The sequence below is a fragment of the Callospermophilus lateralis genome, unplaced genomic scaffold, assembly GCF_048772815.1.
Source record: "Callospermophilus lateralis isolate mCalLat2 unplaced genomic scaffold, mCalLat2.hap1 Scaffold_52, whole genome shotgun sequence".
Lineage (NCBI taxonomy): Eukaryota > Metazoa > Chordata > Mammalia > Rodentia > Sciuridae > Callospermophilus > Callospermophilus lateralis.
In genome coordinates, this window is record NW_027514454.1 from 5,182,902 (window position 1) to 5,205,445 (window position 22,544).

General features: G+C 40.1%; 1 protein-coding gene across 1 annotated transcript in view; it reads right to left on the reverse strand.

Annotated features, from left to right (window-relative positions):
- Window positions 1-22,544, reverse strand: part of LOC143390230 (chromodomain-helicase-DNA-binding protein 1-like) — a 51,174-nt gene that overhangs the window by 18,526 nt on the left and 10,104 nt on the right. Inside the window, 12 exon segments of the mRNA XM_077108333.1 lie at window positions 1,816-1,867; window positions 1,869-1,967; window positions 2,755-2,824; window positions 2,827-2,868; window positions 6,348-6,458; window positions 7,658-7,731; window positions 9,660-9,756; window positions 11,027-11,119; window positions 11,672-11,755; window positions 11,758-11,829; window positions 14,437-14,599; window positions 16,891-16,972. Of these exon segments, the coding sequence (XP_076964448.1) occupies window positions 1,816-1,867; window positions 1,869-1,967; window positions 2,755-2,824; window positions 2,827-2,868; window positions 6,348-6,458; window positions 7,658-7,731; window positions 9,660-9,756; window positions 11,027-11,119; window positions 11,672-11,755; window positions 11,758-11,829; window positions 14,437-14,599; window positions 16,891-16,972 (1,039 nt within the window).

The following is a 22,544-nucleotide window of genomic DNA, read 5'->3' on the forward strand; positions in this document are numbered from 1 at the left end:
GGCTTGGGCAGGAAGCCCCACCAAGGTCCTCTCCCACAGCCAATAGTTTGTACTGGCCCAAGGATCTGGTCTCATGGCAGAGTTTGTGCCTGTGCATTTCACAATGATGTGCTAGCAGCCAATGTCACAGGGAAACCCCTGATTGAATGCCTGGAGCTCCCTCCACTGGGGAAGCGTGGAGCATCTGAGAATTCATCTCCTCTAACTCCTGATGCCTGTGTTTTTACAGCAGCCCATTATGAGCTCCTCTCAGAAGGTCCTATGAAGAAGTGTATTTAGACACCTACAGTGTACACGTACCTCTCTTTCAAGCCTTCACTTTCCATTTGAAATTGCCTCTTCAATAGTGTGAAAATAAAATGCACAGCCTGCCCAGCCACCATGACAGATGAGCATGCAGAAGAATCAAAACAGAAAAGGCCAAAGACTCCATAGTTACTCTCTAAGATGAACAAAAATCAAGCAAACAAACAAAACCTAGGGTTCTTCTTTCAGGGTCTAGTACCCCCAAATCTATGACCCTTTCCTGCAGGTCAATGACTCCATAACAAAAACAGCACCATCCCTGTCTGTGAATGCTGATGTGTAAAGATACAGATGTGAGAAAACTGCCATTTTTAACTCATGCGTGGGCTAATTGTGAATTTGATAATTCTGCTTGTAATACTGTGTAATTTTTTCCCTTTCATATACCTCTTGAATTTTTTGTTTGATAAGCTGATCCTTTTAAAGCCTGGTTTTTCTTGCAAACTTTTCTAATTCCTTTCTCTTCTGAGTCTCCCTCTAACAATAATTTATATTGATTTTTACTACAAACTCTGTTGACTAAAGCCTACATTATTTTCAACTTTCTAATTTCTATCCCTATCTTCCTACTTTCTACTCTCATCTTTCAGGCTTAAAGGCTTAAAGCCATCTTTGAACTTGGTCTTTCTCACTGCCTGCCTCAAAACAAGAGCCAACTCCTGTCATTTCTCTGCAGTTTCCTACAGCAGGCCTTCCCACAGCTACTACCTTTTGTCAGACATTTATTACTCTCTTCATGCCTGAATCATGCTAGATACTAGGGGTTGATCTCTCTGCATCTAATCCCTCAAAAGGACCTGGGGTATATTATAATATAGGTTCAATTTTATCTCAAAGGCCTCCTACCAAAAGAGAGCTCTCTAGGATAGTCTAAGCCAGCATTTGACTCCCATCTAATTTTTCCTTCTTCAAGCAAATTAACTCTAGTGCTTTCACCCCTATATCCTATGGCATAATTTTGAATTCCTAATCTTGTTCACTCATCTCTGAGTATGGAATGAGTACTGTAAGTCACTACTCAAAGGGTCTGGGATTAAGGAGGAGGTATGGAACTAATCATCACTGATTAAAAAAAGGAAGAAAAAAAAAGAACTTAAACAAATTCTCTCTGAGGTTAACCCTCACCCTCACCCTCACGCTCACCCTCACCCTAACCGTAACTCGTGGCACACTCATCTTTAGAAGCCATGAAGAGATTAATCCATGATGTTCAGTTACATGCTCAAAGTCATACATCCAATAAGGGATAAGATGTGAATTTCAATCCAAGTTAGATGGTTCAAAGCTCATTCTCTTTATTCTATTTTCTCTGCCTTTAAATGCCACCCTCATTTTTAGCTAGTATGGCACCTTGCATGTAGTTAGGTACTGAGAGGTTAAGAATTAGGCCAATGAAAAAATGTGTAATTTGCAACAATGGGTGGTTAATGCTGATCCTTTTTATTTGCATTCTCATCTACAGAGAGTGCTGGTTATAAATCATGAGACTCTAAAAAGAACACATTTTACCTGGAGGTCAGTATCAGCCAAAGGTTTCTGGGCTCCCAGAGTAAAATGGCCTTTCTATGATCGTGTTGGTGAGCTGCAGTTTGGAGGCTGCTTTCCTATAAACTATTTCTTCCACAGTGTCTTGGCCAATCAGCCAGATCACTTTCACAGCCCTGTACAGGAGTCAAATGAGAGCAGTGTTATGCGTCTGCACAGCTGGGGAAAAAAGCATGCCAGGAAGATACACCTAAAAGGAAGCAGAACCAAATGCCACATTCAGGGAACAATGAAAAGGACACTGCTCATTGGGACCTGAGCATTTGTTAGAGAAATCTGGCCTCAACATCTTCCTGAACTTTTCCCCAAATGAGTAAGAGGAAGGAAGATGAAGTGACCACTATTGGGCCTACATCTTTAGCCAGGATAACCCCTGGCAGGCATGTTACCTCAAGTCAAAGGGTAGCTGAACACAACTTTGTTTCCTCTTTGTGGTACTGGGAACCCAACCCAGGGGAGCTTTACCATGAAGTTATATCCCTAGACTTAAAAAAAAAGTTTTGAGACAGGGTTTAGGTAAGTTGCAAGGTTGGCTTTAAACTTGATCTTCCTGCTTGAGTCTCCCATGCTGATAATGATTACAGGCATGTGCACCCACTGGCTTTAACTTCATTTTTAAACTGAATTAGGATCCTATGTGAGAAACATAACTAAATAAATTCTAAGTTTCTTCTAATTATTTTGGAATTTAACTGTTCTTTTCAACAAAGTGAGTCTGAACTGATCATGTGACCACTGATACCCCAACATGACTCTACAAGCCAGCAGCACAATGGGGTTCAAACCCAGTGGTCTCTCAACTCCAACGTGGCACTGTTGTCAGGACTACACTGTCCACCTTCCTCCCCAATCCACAGCTGCAAGCCAACAGAGCAGAAAGGTGCCAATGTCTAACTCACTTACTTGTTCTGGCCAATTTGGTGAGCTCTGGCAGCTGCCTGCAAGTCATTTTGAGGATTAAAATCACTGTCAAAAAAATAACGGTATCTGCTGCTGTTAAGTTCATGCCAATTCCACCTGAAAAGCATACAAAAAAAAAAGAGCATGATCAGCAACACACAAACAAGGAACTAGAAACACACAAGGCAGGACTGGGTCATCCTGAAAATCTGAAATCAGTCCAACTGACTGGCTTCGTCCTTCAAACTGACATTTCTGCCCCCAAATTCAGGTTTTGACCACCCTACAGTGGTCAAAGTGCTACCTCACCTTTCATTGCGTGAACTGGGAAAATTTAATTATCAACTATAACAGAAAGAGAGGTAAGCAGAAGAAAAGGATGCTTAAGTTAATTGCGTGAAGCCATTTAATATTTGTTTGAAAACCTTGATTGGATTTTGCTTCAAACAGTCTGTGAATAAGGACACAAGTTCTTTCAGAAAACAGCTCCAAAAATAAGAGGTCTGGGAGCTGCAGCTGTAGCTCAGTGACAGAACACAAGTGATAGAACACGTGAGGCACTGGGTTCCTTCCTCATCACCACATAAAAATAAATGAAATAAAGGTATCATCTGTTATGGTTTAGATGTGGTGTCCTCCAAAATCTTGAGACAATTGCAATTAAGACAATGCAAGAAGGTTTGGAGGAGAAATGACTGGGAAATGGCTTTAACCTAATCAGTGAATGAATCCCTAATGGGATTAACTGAGTGGTAACTGGGGCAGGTGGGAGCGGCTGGAGGAAGGGGCTCATCAGGCACATGGCAAAGGGGTATATATTTTGTATCTGGACAGTGGAGTCTCTCTCTCTCTGCTTTTTGATCACGATGTGAGCTGCTGCCCTCAGTCACACTCTCCTGCCATAATGCTGCCTCCCCTGGAGCTCCAAGAAATGGAGTCGGCCTTCTATGGACTAAGACCTCTGAAACCATGAGCCCTCCAATAAACTTTCCTCCTCCACAGTTGGTTCTGGTCACAGAGGTGAAAAAGCTGACTAAAACAGTGCCCATCTACGACTAAAAATATATCTTAAAAAACGAGAAGTCTGCAGTGGGCAGTAAGAAACACACATGACCACACTTGCAGTTTCAACAAGGTAGGAGGACCTGACACTAGCTATGAGAAGAGCAGATGATACCTGACTCTGAGAGGAGAAAACCTGAGAGTGTCTTCCTGTACTGGTTTCCACACTGATCAAAGAAGATGTCGTAAAATCAGTTCAAAGAAGATGTCGTAAAATCAGTTCAAGACAAGAACACTCAATGCAACAACTCTCTGGTCTTTCTCCAGTGGTGCAGGAAAAGGCCAAAAGAGCACTTTGGGTTCAGGAATTTAGAGTACTAAGAAGTAAACCACAGGCTTCTCTTTGATTAATGTGGAAACTGTACAGAACACACTCTAGCTGGGGTCGTTGGTGCTCATTGCTAAAACAAGCCTAAAAGGGCTTGTTCCAAGAACTGAATGAAGGGTTCCTTTCCACAAGGACTACTAACTCCCGGCTGGATGTAAGACAAGCCAGGCAGGAACATTCTCATTGAAGTCTTCCTATAAAATCAAAGTTGGAATAAAGAAATACTAATGACTGAATACGGAGAGAGGCTAAGTTATACCCAATAATAAGAGCTACATTTCTACTTTACTACTGCCAAGCACTGCTCACGGCACTTTACATGCGTTGACTCTTAATCCTCACAACAACCCTATGTCCTTGCTAGCACTATTCTCACTTTGCAGATGCTGAAATGGAAACAGTAGATTCAGGGATCTTTTCGAAGTTGCACCACTAGAAGATGAGACAGTCAGGATTCCATCCAATATTCCAGAATCTGAGGTCATTACTCCTGGGACAGAGACAGGGTCTCACAGTGTTGCCCAGGCCGGCCTTGAACTCCTGGGCTCAAGCCATCCTCCTGCCTCAGCCTCCTGAGTAGCTGGGACTGTAGGCATGCACTACTGTGCCGGGCTCCAGAACCTTTTTATCCACTGTATGCTAACTATCAAGGCAGTCACCTCATTTGAAAATCTGTTTGTGTTCCATAAGAATTATCTTTCTCTTGAGTTAATAGTGGCTAGTGCAGCCCTTGTTCACCAAAGATGATATTTTAAGCTGCATTTAGTTGTTTGGGACATATTCCAAAGCTATCGCTGCCATCTGCCGGCAATATGTGGTAACAACCTCGTGGAAAGCTGGAAGGAAACATTGAATGAAAATGCGGCACATCTATAGCTACAACACGATGGCACGTATGACAGTCAGTGCGTGGAAAAGGCTAATGTCCAGGACGGCTTCAGCTCCTAGATAATCTACTCTGAGGCCTCCAAGGAGATTAACTAATTTTAGATGTTTCAAACATTTGCTCTCTAAATATGAAAAATAAAATCTTAAACGCAAAAATGGAATTCCTCTCCCAACACTGACCATGCCTTTGACCAGATCCTTTGAGCTTCCCCTAAGACTAATCATGAGACAACGGGACTGAATGACAGGGTGTGGTATATGACCTGGGAAGAGACTGGACCAAAGGAATCTGATTGTATCTGTATTGGCTTAAGAGAGAGGTAAGACACACACTGGAGAAATGATCTCCAGATACTCAAGGATCATATCTAACACTTCTTTTATAGACCCATATAGTACAAAGCACTTACTAAGTGCTTTCTACATAAGGGTGACCTTTCGTTCCATAAGGACATTAATCTCTCTTTCATCAAGGACACCATTCCTGTTTGTGTTCCTATATCTATTCCATCAGGATTACCATCAAAAAAATAAGATCATGAACTTAGATTATGAATTCAAAATTAATTTAGGGCTTTTTGATTCAGAATGTAAGAAAAATTCCATTTCCCCAAACTGATTTCAAATTATTTAATACTATATGAAAGCAACTGGCAAAACACCACAAGTGTCATTTATTTATGATTAAGTCATATGGACAATACCATAATAATCATAAATAGCTGTCAGTTTCACTCTAGTCACATTTTAAACAACAAATCTTTATTAAACTTTATAACACTCTTACAGAGGTACTCCTGGAGGAAGGGAAACTAGAAAAGAGATTATCTTATTTTCCAAATTCATGGCTGAGAAGGAGAATAAATGAATGTGAATAAAACTTTCCCTAAAATTAAAAACAAAACAGGATGTTCCCGGTCAGTGGTCTAAGTGGATTAGAATTACTTTCCAACAGGCCCAGGTTTCAGCCTCACTTCTCACGATGACAGCTTCACAGGTTGAACAGAAAAGAGCTCCACATGAGAAGTCCAGTACTTGGCTACGTAAATGCCTCGATTCTCTCCTTTTTTTTTTTTAAATATTTATTTATTTATTTTTTAGTTATCGGCAGACACAACATCTTTGTTGGTATGTGGTGCTGAGGATCGAACCTGGGCCGCACGCATGCCAGACGAGCGCGCTACCACTTGAGTCACATCCCCAGCCCGATTCTCTCCTTTTCAATACTCCTTGGTAAGAAGCTCGCCTTTCAGAGAATGAGGGGAAAATGTACCAGTGGTGGGATGCCTGTCTGCTTCCTCCACACCCCTGTGCTTACCTGCCCTGGTGCTCAGGAGAAAAATAAAGATGGGCTGCTGTCCAAAGTTCTTGATGGCCAGGTGTCTCTCTTCCCCTCTCACAGAACCGTCCACACGCTCATAGCTGTAGCCTTTACGTAGAGAAGACAACAACCACATAGGTCCTTACTCTTTGCAAGGATTCTTGGGAAATAAAATAATCAAGTCATTCCTAAGCCAATGCCTATTTGTCCTTTCCAACCCAAGCCTGCCCTACTTTCAATAAAGCCCAAGGGAAAGATCTCAACTGTTTGATAACTTGATCTTGTTTCTTATTTTATGTAGTACTGAGGATTCAAACCAGTGCCTCTCACATGCCAGGTAAGGGCTCTACCACTGAGCCACAACCCCAGTCTGAAAGATCTAAATTTAGGGGAACAATTCATCACTTCACCAAAAAAAAAAACACCATAACACACTAGCCTGGGTTTTAAAAACACAGGCAGCCAAAGTCTTTGGCATTTGCAGAGTTAATATTTGGTAATATCCACATGCTGGCAGTTGGTGCCTGCTGAGACACAATACTGACTTAGGCAAGCAGTAAGACAAGCACTTGGGAACCTGCCTGATGACCCAGCACCTGCTTTCCAGCGAAGCTCTAGGGCTCTCCACTTTTCACCACGCATCAGGTCAGGAAGGGGAATTGCAATCTCAAGTCATGTTTTGGCACTCGAGATTCCTCAATGTGCCAGTAGCTGAAGTGTCCAGTTACTGCAGTACTTGGGGGGCATCAAGTGGATCTGAGAGACCACTCTCAACTAAACTTTAAAACAGTTATTTCTGAGGCTGATACTCTCCAACAGGATCAAAAATCAACCCCTGTTCAAGCTTTGGCCCATTATCCCACATCAATTTTATTATATATTAAGCAGAGTTCTCAAGTAACTGCCTACATTCCCTATTGTCACAGAAATAATTGCTCTTACCCTCCCCCTGCTTGATATGTGGGATCTCCATACTATCAATCTTCATTTTCTTACTAATCCTGAATAAGTACACAACTGCTGAACTGTCGCAAGACGCTGCAAGTGTTTGTCGCTGAAACTCGACTCACACATTTTTGAAGCCACTCAACATTTTCACGTCTGCTCCATACCCATCACCTGTATCACCTGGTGAGAATGTGGGTGTTACTTCTGCCCATGCGCCTCTACCCTGCTGTCGATCCTTGCTTCACACACCACTGTCCACTCTCCTCAGCCTTTTCACCTTCTTGTCTTTAACCTTTTCCTCGGTAACCTTCCCACACCCCTTATGATTCTCAGATGATGTAGTGGCCAGGGAGAGTCACCTTTGTAGTCCATATAGTCCTGGAGAATATCCAACATCTGGGTCATCTGGGAAAAGAGTAAGACGCGATGGCCCCTGGCAAGAAGAAGAAAAGGAGAAACTGCCAACTCTAGTAGTGTTTAGAGGGAGTGACCCTCAGGCAAAATCTACCAAAGAGGACAACTTTACACATAAGGGAAATGCTAAAGTAGAAATATCAATGTCCTGTAACTTTCTCAGAAACTCTGAATACTGTATACAAGAAGACAAAGTGCCTCCACATGTAGCGGCATCCCTCAGAGCAGTCCCAGGGCACCTGTCAGTTCACCAGGGAGTGTGGAAGCCCTGGCGTAACCAAGGAGCCTCTTTCTGGAATATTACACTTCACTCAATGAAAACAGAAGTTTCATTTCAATAGAAAAATAAATACACATGTGAAGAGTAAAGGCAAAGTTGAAATATGTGTGCACCCGTTCCCCAAGATCCTGAAGAGCTACGGAAGGCTATCTACTGCTATTCCCACTGGGTGGTACAAGTCATTACCATCTAGAAAAGTCGAGAAGCATGTTAGAGAAGCAATCCCCCATGGTACACAAGAAACTTACATATAGAGAGTGAAGAAAGGAAAGGAAAATTCAAAATAATGTAGAATGAACAAAGTCAAGGTGACTGCCCTTCTTATCAGACATTGTTTTAAATTTGCCTGAACAAATAAGGACAATGCTGTTAAAACAACATTCTTTTTAAGAAGACGAACTTACCTTAAGGCTGCCAGGAGAATAAGACCAAGAGTTAGGGAGAACATCGGCCAGACTCTAGCCCCAAATTGTTGGAAAAAGCACTGAGTTTGAAGGTGAGTACCTCGATTCTTATCTCTCTCTGCCACTTATTACCTATATGACATTGGGCATGACCTTTCGAGGTCATGAAAAACTTGGTCGGAAGGTATCTATAGGTTCTTCTCCATCTCTAACACACACACTTATGGTAGATACGTCAAAGGCCATAAAATACAGTAAGACGTGTAATTATAATTTTTAACAATTTTTTTATATTTACGTTTTAGTCATAGTTGAACACAATACCTTTATCTATTTTATTCTTTCAATTTCTTTAGTTGTAGATGGACACAATAACTTTGTTTTATTTATTTATATTCTTGTACGTGGTGCTGAAGGTCGAATCTCCTGCCTCACCGTGAGGCGAGTGCTTAGTCACTGAGCTATTTATTTATTTTTGTGTGGTGCTGAGGATTGGACCCAGGGCCTTGCATGTGCTAGGTAGGCAAGCACTCGACCACTGAGCCACAACTCCAGCCTCAAGACATGCAATTATTTAATTTGCAAAAGACTGGGCAATTTTGAAAAATCTGAAGTTTTAGGTTAGTTCAGGCCACACCTGGGGCAATCATCCTAAAGGCACAATTCTGAAATTCTTGAGTCTCTGGTCTTTTCCTAGACTCCCCCTTTCCTGTGGTGATGAAGATGTACATGCTGGATACCAGGCTGCTGAACACTAACCAAATGTATCTTCTGATACCCAACTTGCATTTCTGGGAAAGAGTATTCCCCAACTACGCCTTGAGTTTAAATCAAATCTCAAAGATTAACAAGACCCAATGTTTACTCAACCTTTATTATGTGTCAGTTCAACTCAAGGAAGCAGCAGACAATTTTAAAAGAAATGCTCAATGTTGAATCGTCCTTGTGGATACAACCAACATGGTTGGACTGATGAGGTGAACACACACTGATCAACAAGGTAGCAGAGTAAGGCAGGGCTTGCCAAGTCCTGGACTGGGATCCTAAATGCTGTAGGAATTCAGGAAAGAAAGGATAAAGATGGAGGAGTGGGGTTGGATGAGATGGAATGGGGGGTGGGTATATAGTTGCAGAGAAAGTAGGCCTTGAATTCCAGGCTTCTAAAAAAGGGAACTTGAAACAGTCTCAAGAATCAGAAAGTTACTCATTATTCAGGTTTGAACCAGTCACTTCCTAGAGCAGCACATGTCAACCTATTCCTACCTGGAATGCAGGAATGCCAGCAGCTTATCTAGCAGGTGAAGTTTCCCACTAGCCTCAATCAGGTGGTCTCCAACTTCAAAAGGCTCTGGCTCCACACCTGGAAAGCATAGAGCCCAATTCTAATTGTGTGTCCTGACTCAGGGCAAAGTTCTTGAGTTGAAAACCCAATAGGTAGCCCACAGCAAGAGAGCCCAAGCTCTTTCTAATGTAGTAGGCCCTTCAGTCTCACCTATTCGAGGCATTTTGTAATTATTTGCTTAATACCACTTGCAGAGCCTGGCACATCCAAAAAGTCTAATAAATATTTATCTAAGAAACAAACTCACTCTTTAGGAAACTGAGGGAAAGGAAGATGCCAGAGATCAAGAAGATCCACAAAGGAAATTCTAAGGCTCTCACTCTAGGTAAGGAATCAAGAAATAGGCTTAGGTGTGTATAAAAGTGATTCTCAAGGTACAGGTGGCAGTCAGAATATTCTGGAAAATGCCCTTCAAATTATGTTCCTAATGCCCCTCCTCCCTTAAAAAAAAAGTTCTAATGTGCACTTGATTAACGTTCTGTTAAACTTTTAAACAGCTCATAATGGTACTTGGCAAAGACTCCTTAAAACAAGTACAGCAGAATTCCAGGGCCAGAGAATCGCCCAACAGAGTGCATCCAAAAACCCCAATGGGAATGAAAATGAAACACTACACAAGAGCAGTGCTTACAGGGACATGTACATAAGTCACTAGGATGAAAGGAGAGAGCAAAGGGCACAGAGCAGGAGCATGCAGGCAGGAAGAAAGGCAGGAAAAACTGCTACCCCAGAAGCTGAGTGAAGAGCGTCCCAAGGAGGAAGCCATCTGCTGTGTCAAGGGATCTGAGAGGTTAATGAATCATGAACTGACAATGCCTGGGCATCACAGAGAAAACGGGGAACTGGGCATAGTGAACGAGAGGGCTCAAGATGAAAGGAAATCCAATCCTGAAGAAGGGTCAGATGAATCCCCATTATGACCCATTCTGTAAACTGCCAGTTTTCCTCTCCAAAACTGTCACTATCATGAAAGAAAGAAAAGCTCCCTACCCTCCAAAAAAGCTTAGAAACATTTCTAGACTGTAGAAAAGCAGATTCAAGGCAAATGCAATGGATCCTGCATTAAGAGAGAAAAAGAAAAGCAGCTTAAGGGATATTACGGGACATGTGAAGAAATCTTTAGTATGATTAACACTAAATATCATTAATATAGAGAAAATGAGAAGAAGCAGAGTAGACACAGTAAATGCAGCAGTAAATGCAGCAGTTCTGTTGAAGAGTCCAGCTCTGATTTTGGTTACAGAACTACTAATGAAAAATAATGGGGGGAAACAGGACACTTTCTCACCACCAAACAAATACGGACGATCCACGCACTTTCGAAGCTGGGATAAGATATTCTGAAGTTTAACTTTCCTTGCCATCTCATTTTCATATGCATCTGAAATTTTGAGGATAGAGAGGAAAAGGGACTAACAAATCAAAACACACAAAAAACACAAACATAACCTTACTCATTTCATAGTATTTCCCTCAAATTTATACTAACCTCCCAAATGGCAATCAACTGCATTGAGAATTAAAATCATATCCATATGGGATTTTCTTACCCCTCACTTTGTTTTGAGAAGGAAGTCTACAAGGTGAACTTAGCAATGCTTTGAAAACTTCTAAAATTTCTTCTTTAACTGCTATTGTGGTTTTAAGAGGGGAGAAAAAAGCAAATAGAGGATAAAAATCATGAAGAGACACTTAAAAGTGGTTGCTATATTGCAGGCATAAGAAAAACCATGCAAGAGGAAAAAGGGAAATTCCATCATGTAACAACCAGGTCTGAGCTTCACTTAACACTGCTATTGTTCCATTTCATTCAGAATACAAAATTCTACCTTATATTCTTGCTACAAAAAGTGAGTGTAATCATAAAATATTTCCCTGCACAAAAATCACATCCCCATTTAGTTTCTTAATGGACCAAGTGCCCTCTGAATACCTAGGTCTTTCATCAAAATAGCCTTGTAGTTTTTTTTTTTCTGCAATGCTGACATGCCATGGTATATCACTACTTCTGTGTTGTTGGAAGTTCTGTAGCTACCTCTGCTTTCACTCTCCTCACCAGAAATGGCTGCAAGAGGTTGTGTAGTTCACTTGCTGCGGAAGGAAAAACATACAAGAGTGTGGTACAAAAATACAGCAGAGGCGCCGAACTACTAGGGAACATGGAGCAACTCACTTTCCTTATTTTCATGCTGATTCTGGGTTCTAGGTCAGTAAAGTAAGTTTTCACAGTTCAGATGCTCCTGACTTACAAAGGGATTACATTCCTATAAACCCATCACAAACTGAAAATATCTTACACGTAAAAAATGCCTTGTACAGACCTAACATACCAAACACCACAGCTCAGCCCACCCTACCTCAAATGTGCTCAGCACTTACATTAGTCTACTTGGCAAAATAATCTAACCTGAAGCCTGTTCTATGAAAAACTGTGAATACTTCATGTAATGTGCTGAATGCCTGTGACTAAACAACTGACAACACGGAGCACTGTGTCGTATCAGTTACTTACCCTCAGGGTCACCTGAATCACTGGGGAGTTGTGCCTCGCTGCTGCCACCCAGCCTCACAGGACAGTACCTTACAACCTATCCCAAGCCTGGGAAAGACTGAAACTCATGCCCTCTTATGGCTGAAGAGCATCCCATCTTGTATCTACACCACATTGTCTTTCTATCTGCTAATGCACATCTAGGTGAGCTCCACACTCTGGGTACTGTGAAGAGTGCTGCAATGAACACAGGAGCACAGACATCTCTTGGCTTGTCGATCCCCTTCTTCGACTATACACCCAGTATGGGACTGCTGAATCGTAGAGCAGTTCTATTTAGTGTTCTGAGAAAACGCCATCCTGGTTTTCACGATAGCCGTACCATCTCCATCCCCGCCCTGGTGTCTCAGAGTTCCCCTTCCACCACAGCCTTGCCAGTGTGTGGTGTCTGTAATAACCATTCTAACGGGGGGAGGAGGTTTCCCATTGTGTTCCTGATTTGCATTTCCCTGATGATTATATTGAACATTCTAATATAACTAACAATAATGCATTTTATATCTTAAACCAGTTAGAAGACAGAATTCTGAATATACTCACCATAAAGAAATGATAAGTTTTGCTGTATGATATGCTAATGACCTAAGGGATCACTATGCAAAACATCAACAGGTATAAATATGTACCTCAAAAATAGGTACAAATAGTCACACCAATAAAAATTCAAAATTCAAAGTACAGTTTCTATTGAATGTTGCTGCTTTTGTAAAGTGGTAAAGTCAAAAAATTATAAGCTGAACCACCATAATTAGAGGACCAATCATTTCTCCCTTTACTGGGTTCTTCCTATTCCTTCTGGACCTGTTACTGGCTTTTAGTCCCCAAACTACACCAAAGAACTGGATTCTTCTTAGGAATAATCTCATTTTCAAGACACTGTTTTACAGGGTATTCTTCATTTAATCTCACTGATCAGCAAACAGCCTAGAAATGCAGGGTGAGAAATACTGTCTCCATGTTTATGACAGTTAAGTGAGGCTCAGAGAAATGTGGCCACTTATTCAAGAAAACACAAGTGAATGTGAAAATGGTGAGCATTAGAACTGGATTTTTTAAAACTTCTAATCCCTTGTTCCTTTACAGGCATCTTAGACTTCAAAAGCTACACTAAGTTGGAAGTATACATCATGTAGGAAAACCAGAAACAGAAAACAAAAATACAAGCAACCTGTTAATTGTGAAATTCAGATAAACAATTCATAGCTCTTCAATACCAGTGTGTCCCTTGTCATTTGTAATTAGATGTCCCATATCTGACAACTCTAAACAAGGGAGTAATCATAGCAGGTTTGCAGGTCATCTTTACCCTGTGGTTTGGGAATTTTTGCTCTAAGAACCCTCTGCAATTCATATTTAACCAGCACACACATAATCACTGGGTGGCCCCCTGCCATCTGTTTTGGACAATCATCCTAGGGTATTCAGATATTATGGGAATGTTTTACAAGGCAGAGAGGCAAAGGTATAAGAGAAAGCTACGGTTATACGAATGAAGACTTCCCTTTTCCCTTCCACATCCCAATTGTCTCAAACTTCTGGTTAAAAGGAAACAGCAGTGTTGCAGAATTCTTAACAGTAGTCTGGGACTATAGCATGCACTTACTTTTCTGCACTGGCAAGTGGCATGGAAAGTTAACAAAGTCTATAATTTTTATAAATTATAAGCTGCAAATTGAAGCTGCATGGTAACATGAACTTGAGGCATGAGGATGGTAAGCTGAAGGGCAGCCTATGAAACTGAGCAAGACCCTGTCTCCAATTTTTTTCAAAAGGATTGGGAATGTATCCCTGTGGTAGAGCACCCCTGGGTTCAATCTCCAATACCACAAAGAGAAAAAAAATTGAAAGAAAATTAGAAGTTGGTTTTAAAAAAAGCACACATATCAGTGGGTACTTTCTACTTTTTCCACAAATGAACCACTAAGCCCCACTGCTGAACCATGTAACAAACAAGCAAGAGCCAGGGATAGCAGACGAGTGGACACCACATGAAGGACCATCATCTGCCTTATATCTGTGGTGGTTTTTCTCCCTGGAAGGCATTCTCCGGTTATTGATTCTCTTCCTTTTCAATCTACAACTCTTATGCATTAGGGAAGCTTCTGTGTCAAGATCTCTTGGGGATAATTTGCTGAATGGGAATTAACCTGATTTGGACTCTTTTTCAACATCCCGGTAACATCCAACAAAATCCCCCATCTGTTCCTTGGAAAACAGGTCAGTTTCCACAAAACTGAGCAGGGAGTAGAGCTCTTGGAGGCTGTTCTGGATAGGAGTGCCAGTCAACAGGAGACTGAAGACCACCGAGAACTACAATATGTGAACAAACACAATTAAACATCTCTGCCACTGGGAAGCAAAACCCAGTGACCCATCACAACATTTATTTGAACACAGAGGGACATGATCTAACACAATGAACCAAGGCAAATGAAATCAGAAGGCTCAGGTTCAAGTTGTATACTCTATTTAATGTGAGAAATAATACCTCTCCAGTTTCAACCATAAGGAGGGGATAATAATCTGTAAGAAGACACTCTTGTAAGCATGTAAGTGACATCGCATTGTAAACTCTTGAGTATTACATGAGTATTCACTAGGGTTACTAAATGCAATCTATGTGAGGAGTCAAACTATGTTATGACCTACATGGGGGAATTAACGGGAGTATCTCAGTAAACACATTCATTCAAAGAGTTTGAGAAGCCAGAGTTATTTATAGCATCAGGCCTTGCTGCTACAAGCAAGCAGCAAGATTTACACTGACACAATGTCTGTTCATAAACTTTGCAATATCTCAGAGTCAAGATATCAAAATTTCTAGATGTTTCTGGATAGTAAGCCATAGACAGTCCAACATAAAAAGGGATTCTGTAAATTTTTGAGAAACAGTGCTGGGAATGTGGGTCACCAGCAGAACGCTTGCCTAGCATGCATGAAGCCCTGGGTCAATCCCCAGCATTTCCAAAATAAAAAGGAAAAACACTGAGAAACAGATAAGAACACGGAGAAGAGACTAATGAAGGAAGAAAAACAGCAACAACAGATATCAGGCCAAGCAAGGTCAACCTCTGAGCTGACATTAACAAGAACTTACACCAGCAGAATTAAGTAATGTGGAAAAGTCACATCCTATGCATGTGTATTATTTTAAATATAGAGTACCAACTCTTGGGAAGGACACATAATCAAGGGTCCCTAAAAAGAAGGCAAAGAGGACAGCAGAGATAGAGGATGCCCTACCAGGCAGGGGATAACAATATTTGAAACTAATAAAAATGATTATATCTTCAGTAAAAACTTTAAACACTGCAACTTTTAGGCCAATAAAAATTAAATACATAATCCAGGTCTAAGATTTTCCTCTAAATGACCTCTAAATTTAAGTGATTTATTATAGGATGAGGACCAAATTTTGATTATCTCAGAAATTAACAAGTGTGGTCTCATGAATGAGCAAACTTTTAGGTCAACAAGGAGAAGGTACTTCACATTTCATTGGCTTCTCAGAAACAAGGGCAGCTCCAGGCCACAATGATATTTCTCATCTACTTTGCCAAATGATACAAGAGATCAAGAGAAGGGAATGCAATCAAGTGTATCATACTAAAAATACAACAGATGAGAGACTGAAGGCAATATGCTGTAAGAAATTGGTTCTTCATGACTCCATGTGAACGGTAAGTTTCTAAATAGGTAAATTGGGGGAGGCATAAGGTATATCCAATGCATCTGCAACTGCAGACAGGAGTATAAGATCTTTATTTGTTAAAAAAAAGAGAAAAATTAAAAGCACTCAAAAGAGAGTTGAAACGTCTCCAAAAATACAATGCATTTTATTGGGGTAGGGTCTGACTCATTTGATAACTAGATTTTAGTAAATGTTATCTTCTATATAAAAGAGAAAGGAATAGTAATTAGCCATATTAAATACTACTTTTGTCACTGCCCTCCAAAACAGATTTATTTAGCTCTGCAGAAGTCTGACTACAAAAGTTTTAATTTATGAGATGGACATCATTATCCTAAGTACATGTATGAAGACACGAATGGTGTGACTCTACTTTGTGTACAACCAGAGATATGAACAATTGTGCTCTATATGGGTAATGTGAATTGTAATGCATTCTGCTGTCATATATTACAAATTAGAACAAATAATAATCATCATAAAGTTTCCATTTAGTTGGCTCTGTATAGACTAGACTAAGTTGTTTTAAAGGGGAGTTAGAGGGGAGAAGGAACGGTGGACAGATGGGTATAGGATTTCTGAGCCAGGAAACACGCTCTGCTTGATACTATAGGGTGGAAACATGCCATCGCCTGTTGTTAAAACTCACAGGACATGCAATAGCGAGTGAATCCAGCATTACGGACTCTGCTGACACTGAGGTGCCAACGTAGGTTCATTAGTTTTAACATCTCTCTTCAGGGAAAGGCTGAGAATGGGGGAAAATAGGCTTGTAAAGGGGCAGGGGATATATGGGAACTCTCTGTACCTTCTATTCAATTTTGTTGTAAACCTAACTTGCTCTAAAAAATAAAGTCTATTAAAAAAAGAAGGGGTGTGTGTAAAAAAGAAGACTATCCTTTTAGCTTACCTTTGAGAGTGTCTTATGCAGCAGAGAGCTTTGGCTTTTCAATCTGTGGGCTTCATCCACAACAAGAACACTCCAGGAGAAGCTGTGAGAGAAAATACAAACTTTCAGTTTCGTGTAGCTCAAACATATTTCACAACCACATCTTACTATACAATTATGACGTGTTAGAAAGACTAACAGCCCACTCTGTTAGAAGCATACCTGGCATCGTGACCTTCCTATCTTGAAAGGTTACTACCATGTGCTTTGTTTTCCCCTCAGATGAGAAAGATCTATGCAGAAAGTAAGGAGCCAGAGACAGAAATGAAAGGATATGTTTATCATATTGTACTACGTACCAGACATTGCGCTTGTGGCTTTATGTGCAATTTAATCCAAAGAATAAGACAAGTAACCATAATTGTGCCAACAAGGACACTAAAACTCTGAAAGGCTAGGTAACTAGGTCAAGATCATAAGGGCAGAGCAGAGATTGAAACCCATAAGAAAAATCAAAAGACAGTGAGGTCACAGCAGCTGAAGGAGTAGGACTTTAAAATGGGAGCGTTGTGAACAGGATCATGGAGATGTCCAGGATGATGCAGCCACTGGACTTGTTAACATGGAGGTCACTGGGGGCTGCTGCTACAGCATGTTTATAGTATAATATGTCATGAGAGCAATTTCTCAAGAAGTTTCAGTCCTAGAATCATATTTTTAACAGATGCTACTGGTGGAAAGCTGTTAAAAAAAATCCAAAATATGGAAAAAGATTAGATGATATTCTAGATGCATTAACTTAAAATAACAAAAAAATGAAAATAAACTATCTAATAATAGGTGATAAAATGATAAATAGTAGCTGCAAAATATAATAATGAAAAAGGTATAAATATTGAATATCCTTTTAAAAATGTGAAAATCATGTAAAAGATAATAAAGTGGGCGTTATAAGACTTTTAAGTTTTTAATTTTATTGGTAAACATTATGGAATCCTGCTGCATTATTTTTGCACTTGTAAAACTAAGTGTGTCAAACAAAAAAGTGGGTAAGGAAGGACGATACTTGAAAAATTAAAACAAACGTCTGTGAAAAGGCTGGCCTATAAAAAGAAAGCCTTCTTTCCAATACCACGACAGACACTACAGACATACAGGAAGATAAACAGAAATGAGTTGAAAACTTGTACTCCAATAAAATAGAAAACCTCAAAGGCATTGACAAATTTCTAGAGTCATATGATTTGCCTAAATTGAATCAGGATGAAAAACACAATTTAAACAGATCAATTTCAAATGATGATGGGCTGGGAATGTGGCTCAAGTGGTAGCGCGCTCGCCTGGCATGCCTGCGGCCCTGGTTTGATCCTCAGCACCACATACAAACAAAGATGTTGTGTCCACCGAGAACTAAAAAATAAATATTAAAATACTCTCTCTCTTTCTCTCTCTCTCTCTCTTTAAGAAAAAAAAATTCAAATGACAAAATAGAAGATACTATCAGAAGTCTACCAACCAAGAAAAGCCAAGGACTGGATGGATACACAGCCAAGTTCTACAAGACCTTTAAAGAAGAACTAATACCAATACTCTTAATTTATTTCAGGAAACAGAAAAAGAGGGAGCACTTCCAAACTCATTTTATGAGGCCAGTATCACCCTGATTCCAAAACCAGGCAAAGACATATCAAAAAAAAAAAAAAAATTCAGACCAGTATCTCTAATGAACAAGATACAAAAATTCTCATAAAATTCTGGCAAATGGAATACAAAAACATCAAAAACATTGTGCACCATGATCAAGTGGGATTCATCCCAGGGATGCAAGGTTGGTTCAACATAACAGAAATCAATAAATGTAAGTCATCACATCAATAGACTTAAAGATAAGAATCATATGATCATCTCAATAGATGCAGAAAAAGCATATGACAAAATATAGCACTCCTTCATCTTCAAAACACTAGAAAAACTAAAGATAACAGGAACATATCTCAAAATCATAAAGGCTCTCTATGCTAAGCCCCAGGCCAACATCATTCTAAATGAAGAAAAATTGAAGGCATTCCCTCTAAAAGCTGGAACAAGACAGGGATGCCCCCTTTTACCACTTCTATTTAACACAGTACATGAAACACTGGCCAGAGCAATTAGACGAAAGAAATGAAAGGGATACATATAGGAAAACAACTCAAATTGGCATTATTTGATGATGATACGATTCAACACCTAGAAGACCCTAAAATTTCCACCAGAAAACTTCCAGAACTAGTAAATAAATGAATGTAGCAGGATATAAAATCAACACCCATAAGTCAAAAGCATTTCTGTATATCAGTGACAAAGCCTCTGGAAAGAAATGAGAAAAACTATCTCATTCACAATAACCTCAAAACCTGAACAACAAAAATAAAACAAAAGCAAAACAAAACAAAAACCCCAGAACACACACAAAAAAACTTGGGAATCCACTTAAGGAAAGAGGTAAAAGATCTGTATAAAGAAAATTATAGAACCCTAAAGAAAGAAACTAAAGAAGGCCTTAGAAGATGGAAAGATCTACCTCACTCTAGGATAGGCAGAATTAATATTTTATCAAAATGACCATACTACCAAAAGCAGTATACAGATTTAATGCAATTCCAATCAAAATCCCAATGGCATCCCTCATAGAAACAGAAAAAGCATTCATGAAATTCATCTGCTAAGATAAGAGACCCAGAATAGCTAAAGCAATCCTTAGCAGGAAGAGTGAAGCAGGGGGCATCACTATACCAGACCTTAAACTATACTACAGAGCAATAGTAACAGAGACAGCATGGTATTGGCACCAAAATAGACTGGTAGACCAGAACAGAGGGCACAGAGACTAAGCCACAAAATTGCAATTATCTGATATTAGACAAAGGTGCCAAAAACACACACTGGAGAAAAGATAAACTCTTCAACAAATGGTGCTGGTAAAACTGAAAATCCACGTGCAAAATGAAATAAACCCCTATCTCTCACCGTGCACAAAACTCGAGTCAAAATGGATCAAGGACCTGGGAATAAAACCAGAGACCCTGCATCTAATAGAAGAAAAAGTAGGCCCTAATCTCCATCATGTGGGATTAGGCCCCAACTTCCTTAAAGACTCCTTTGGTGTCAGAATTAAAATCAAGAATCAATAAATGGGACAGATTCAAACTAAAAAGTTCCTTCTCAGCAAAAGAAACAATTTGTGAGAGTGTACATCTTGGGAGCAAATCTTTACCCCTCACATATCAGACAGAGCACTAATCTTTAGGGTATATAAAGAACTCAAAAAGCTAAACACTAAAATAAATAAATAAATAAATAAATAACCAACCCAATCAATAAATGGGCCAAGGACCTGAACAGACACTTCTCAGAAGATGATATACAATCAGTCAACAAATATATGGAAAAAAATGTTCATCATCGCTAGCAATTAGAGACATAAAAACCAAAAGTACTCTAAGATTTCATCTCACTCCAATCAGAATGGCTGCTATTATTGATACAAAAAACAATAAGTGCTGGCGAGGATGTGGGGGAAAAGGTACACTGCTGATGGGACTGCAATTGGTGTAGCCAATATGGAAAGCAGTATGGAGATTCCTTGGAAAGCTGGGAATGGAACTATCATCCGACCCAGCTATCCCACGCCTCAGTCTATACTCAAAGGACTTAAAAACAGCATACTACAGGAACACAGCCACATCAATGTTTATAGCAGCACAATTCACAATAGTTAAACTGTGGAGCCAACCTAGATGCCCTTCAGTAGATGAATGGATTAAAAAATGTGGCAAAAATACACAATGAAATATTACTCAGCAATAAAAGAGAATAAAATCATGGCATTTGCAGATAAATGGATGGAGCTGGAGAATAATGCTAAGTGAAGTTAGCCAATCCCAAAAATCCAAATGCTGAATGTTTTCTTTGATATAAGGAGGCTGATTCTTAGTGGGGTAGGGAGGGAGAGCATTGGAGGAATAGACGAACTCTAGATAGGGCAGAGGGATGGGAGGGGAAGGGAGGGGGCATGGGGTTAGAAATGATGATAGAATGTGATGGACACTATTATCCAAAGTACACATATGAAGACACGAATGGTGTGAATATACTGTGTAAACAACCAGAGATATGAAAAAAACATGCTCTATATATGTTATATGAATTGCAATGCATTCCGCTGTCATATATAAATTAAAAAAAACTAATATAAAGAAAGATAATTAACCCATAATGAATGTGTTGGTCAGCTTTCTGCTACTGTGACAAGTAGCTGAGATAATGAGTTTATAAAGAGAAAAGTTATACTCTGGCTGACAAATTTGGAGGGTCAGTCCACCATCAGCTGGCGCCCTTGCTGTTAAGCACATCATGGCAGAAGGGCATGGCAGAGCAAGCCAGCTATATCAAGGCTGGGACATAGAGAGCAAAGAAGAGGAAGAGGCTGGATCCCTGCTACCCATTCCAAGGACACACCCTCAATGAATGACCAGAAGACATCCCATGAGGGCTCACCTTTCAAAGGTTCCACACACTCTCACCAGTTTCATGCTGGGGACCAAGACTTTAACGTATGAGCCTTTGGGAGATATATAGGATCCAAACTATAGCAGTGAATCTCAGTAAGTACTAGATGTTAATAATATCATCTTCTTCCTCACTTTTACTCAACTCTTTTTTAAGCATCTCTCATTTTTCCCTCTTATTTAAATCATTTAATAAACAAGTTTGCACAGTTCTTGTGTCCCACAAGCAGTGTAAGAGGAATTTTTGATGGAAGGAATTAAATGTGGGAAATCTGATCACAGAGGCTCACAGTATAGGTGGTGGGCAGGTTGATAAACACACTGGCACTCTACCTACTGGTGAGCACATGCCACCCTTTGCCTTTGTTTCCATGTTTGTCTGCATCTGCTACAAGACTACACACCCCTGAAAGTCAAGGTCAATGTCTTAATCTTCTCTATCCCTATGGCCTCATCTGGATCAATAAATATTCAATAAATATTTGCAGAAAAACAACAACAACAACAAAGGAAGCCTTCCTCCTTAGGCTACAGAGAAAATTGAGAGGAAGAGAGCCAGAGACAGACACTCAGCTAACGAGAGTGGAGTAGGAGAAGACTGAACTGGGGATGAAAAGAGAGGGCAGGAAGTGCAAGGAGAGCACTGGGCAGAATAAGCAGGAGATATATTTAGATTATAAGGAGACAGGGTCCCCATGAAGTTGGACGGTGGTTATGACATAGGTGGTGAGCATCCATAGTATAGTTCCACTCAAAACAGACTAGGTCTGATTCCTTTGGAAGGACTAGACACAGATATGTATATACACAAACATCTAAAAATGCTTATTTAACGCAAAAGGCTAAGTGAAGTGCATTTTGGTTCAATGAGTGAAAGTGGATGGAATCACTCATCAAAGGAAATTAAAGACTGTTTCCCGGAAACGAAAGTAGAGGGAATTCCAACACAAGAATGGAGGGTCCAACAAGGGAACTCCTGATGGTCTCGATCCAAGATATCACAAGCCTACTGCCTGTTGTCCAAAAGATTTCAATATTTCATGGTGATAACATACAACTTAAAAAATGGCCTTCATAAACCTCTTGAGTGCAGATTTTATCACATTGCCTATTTTCAGAATGTAA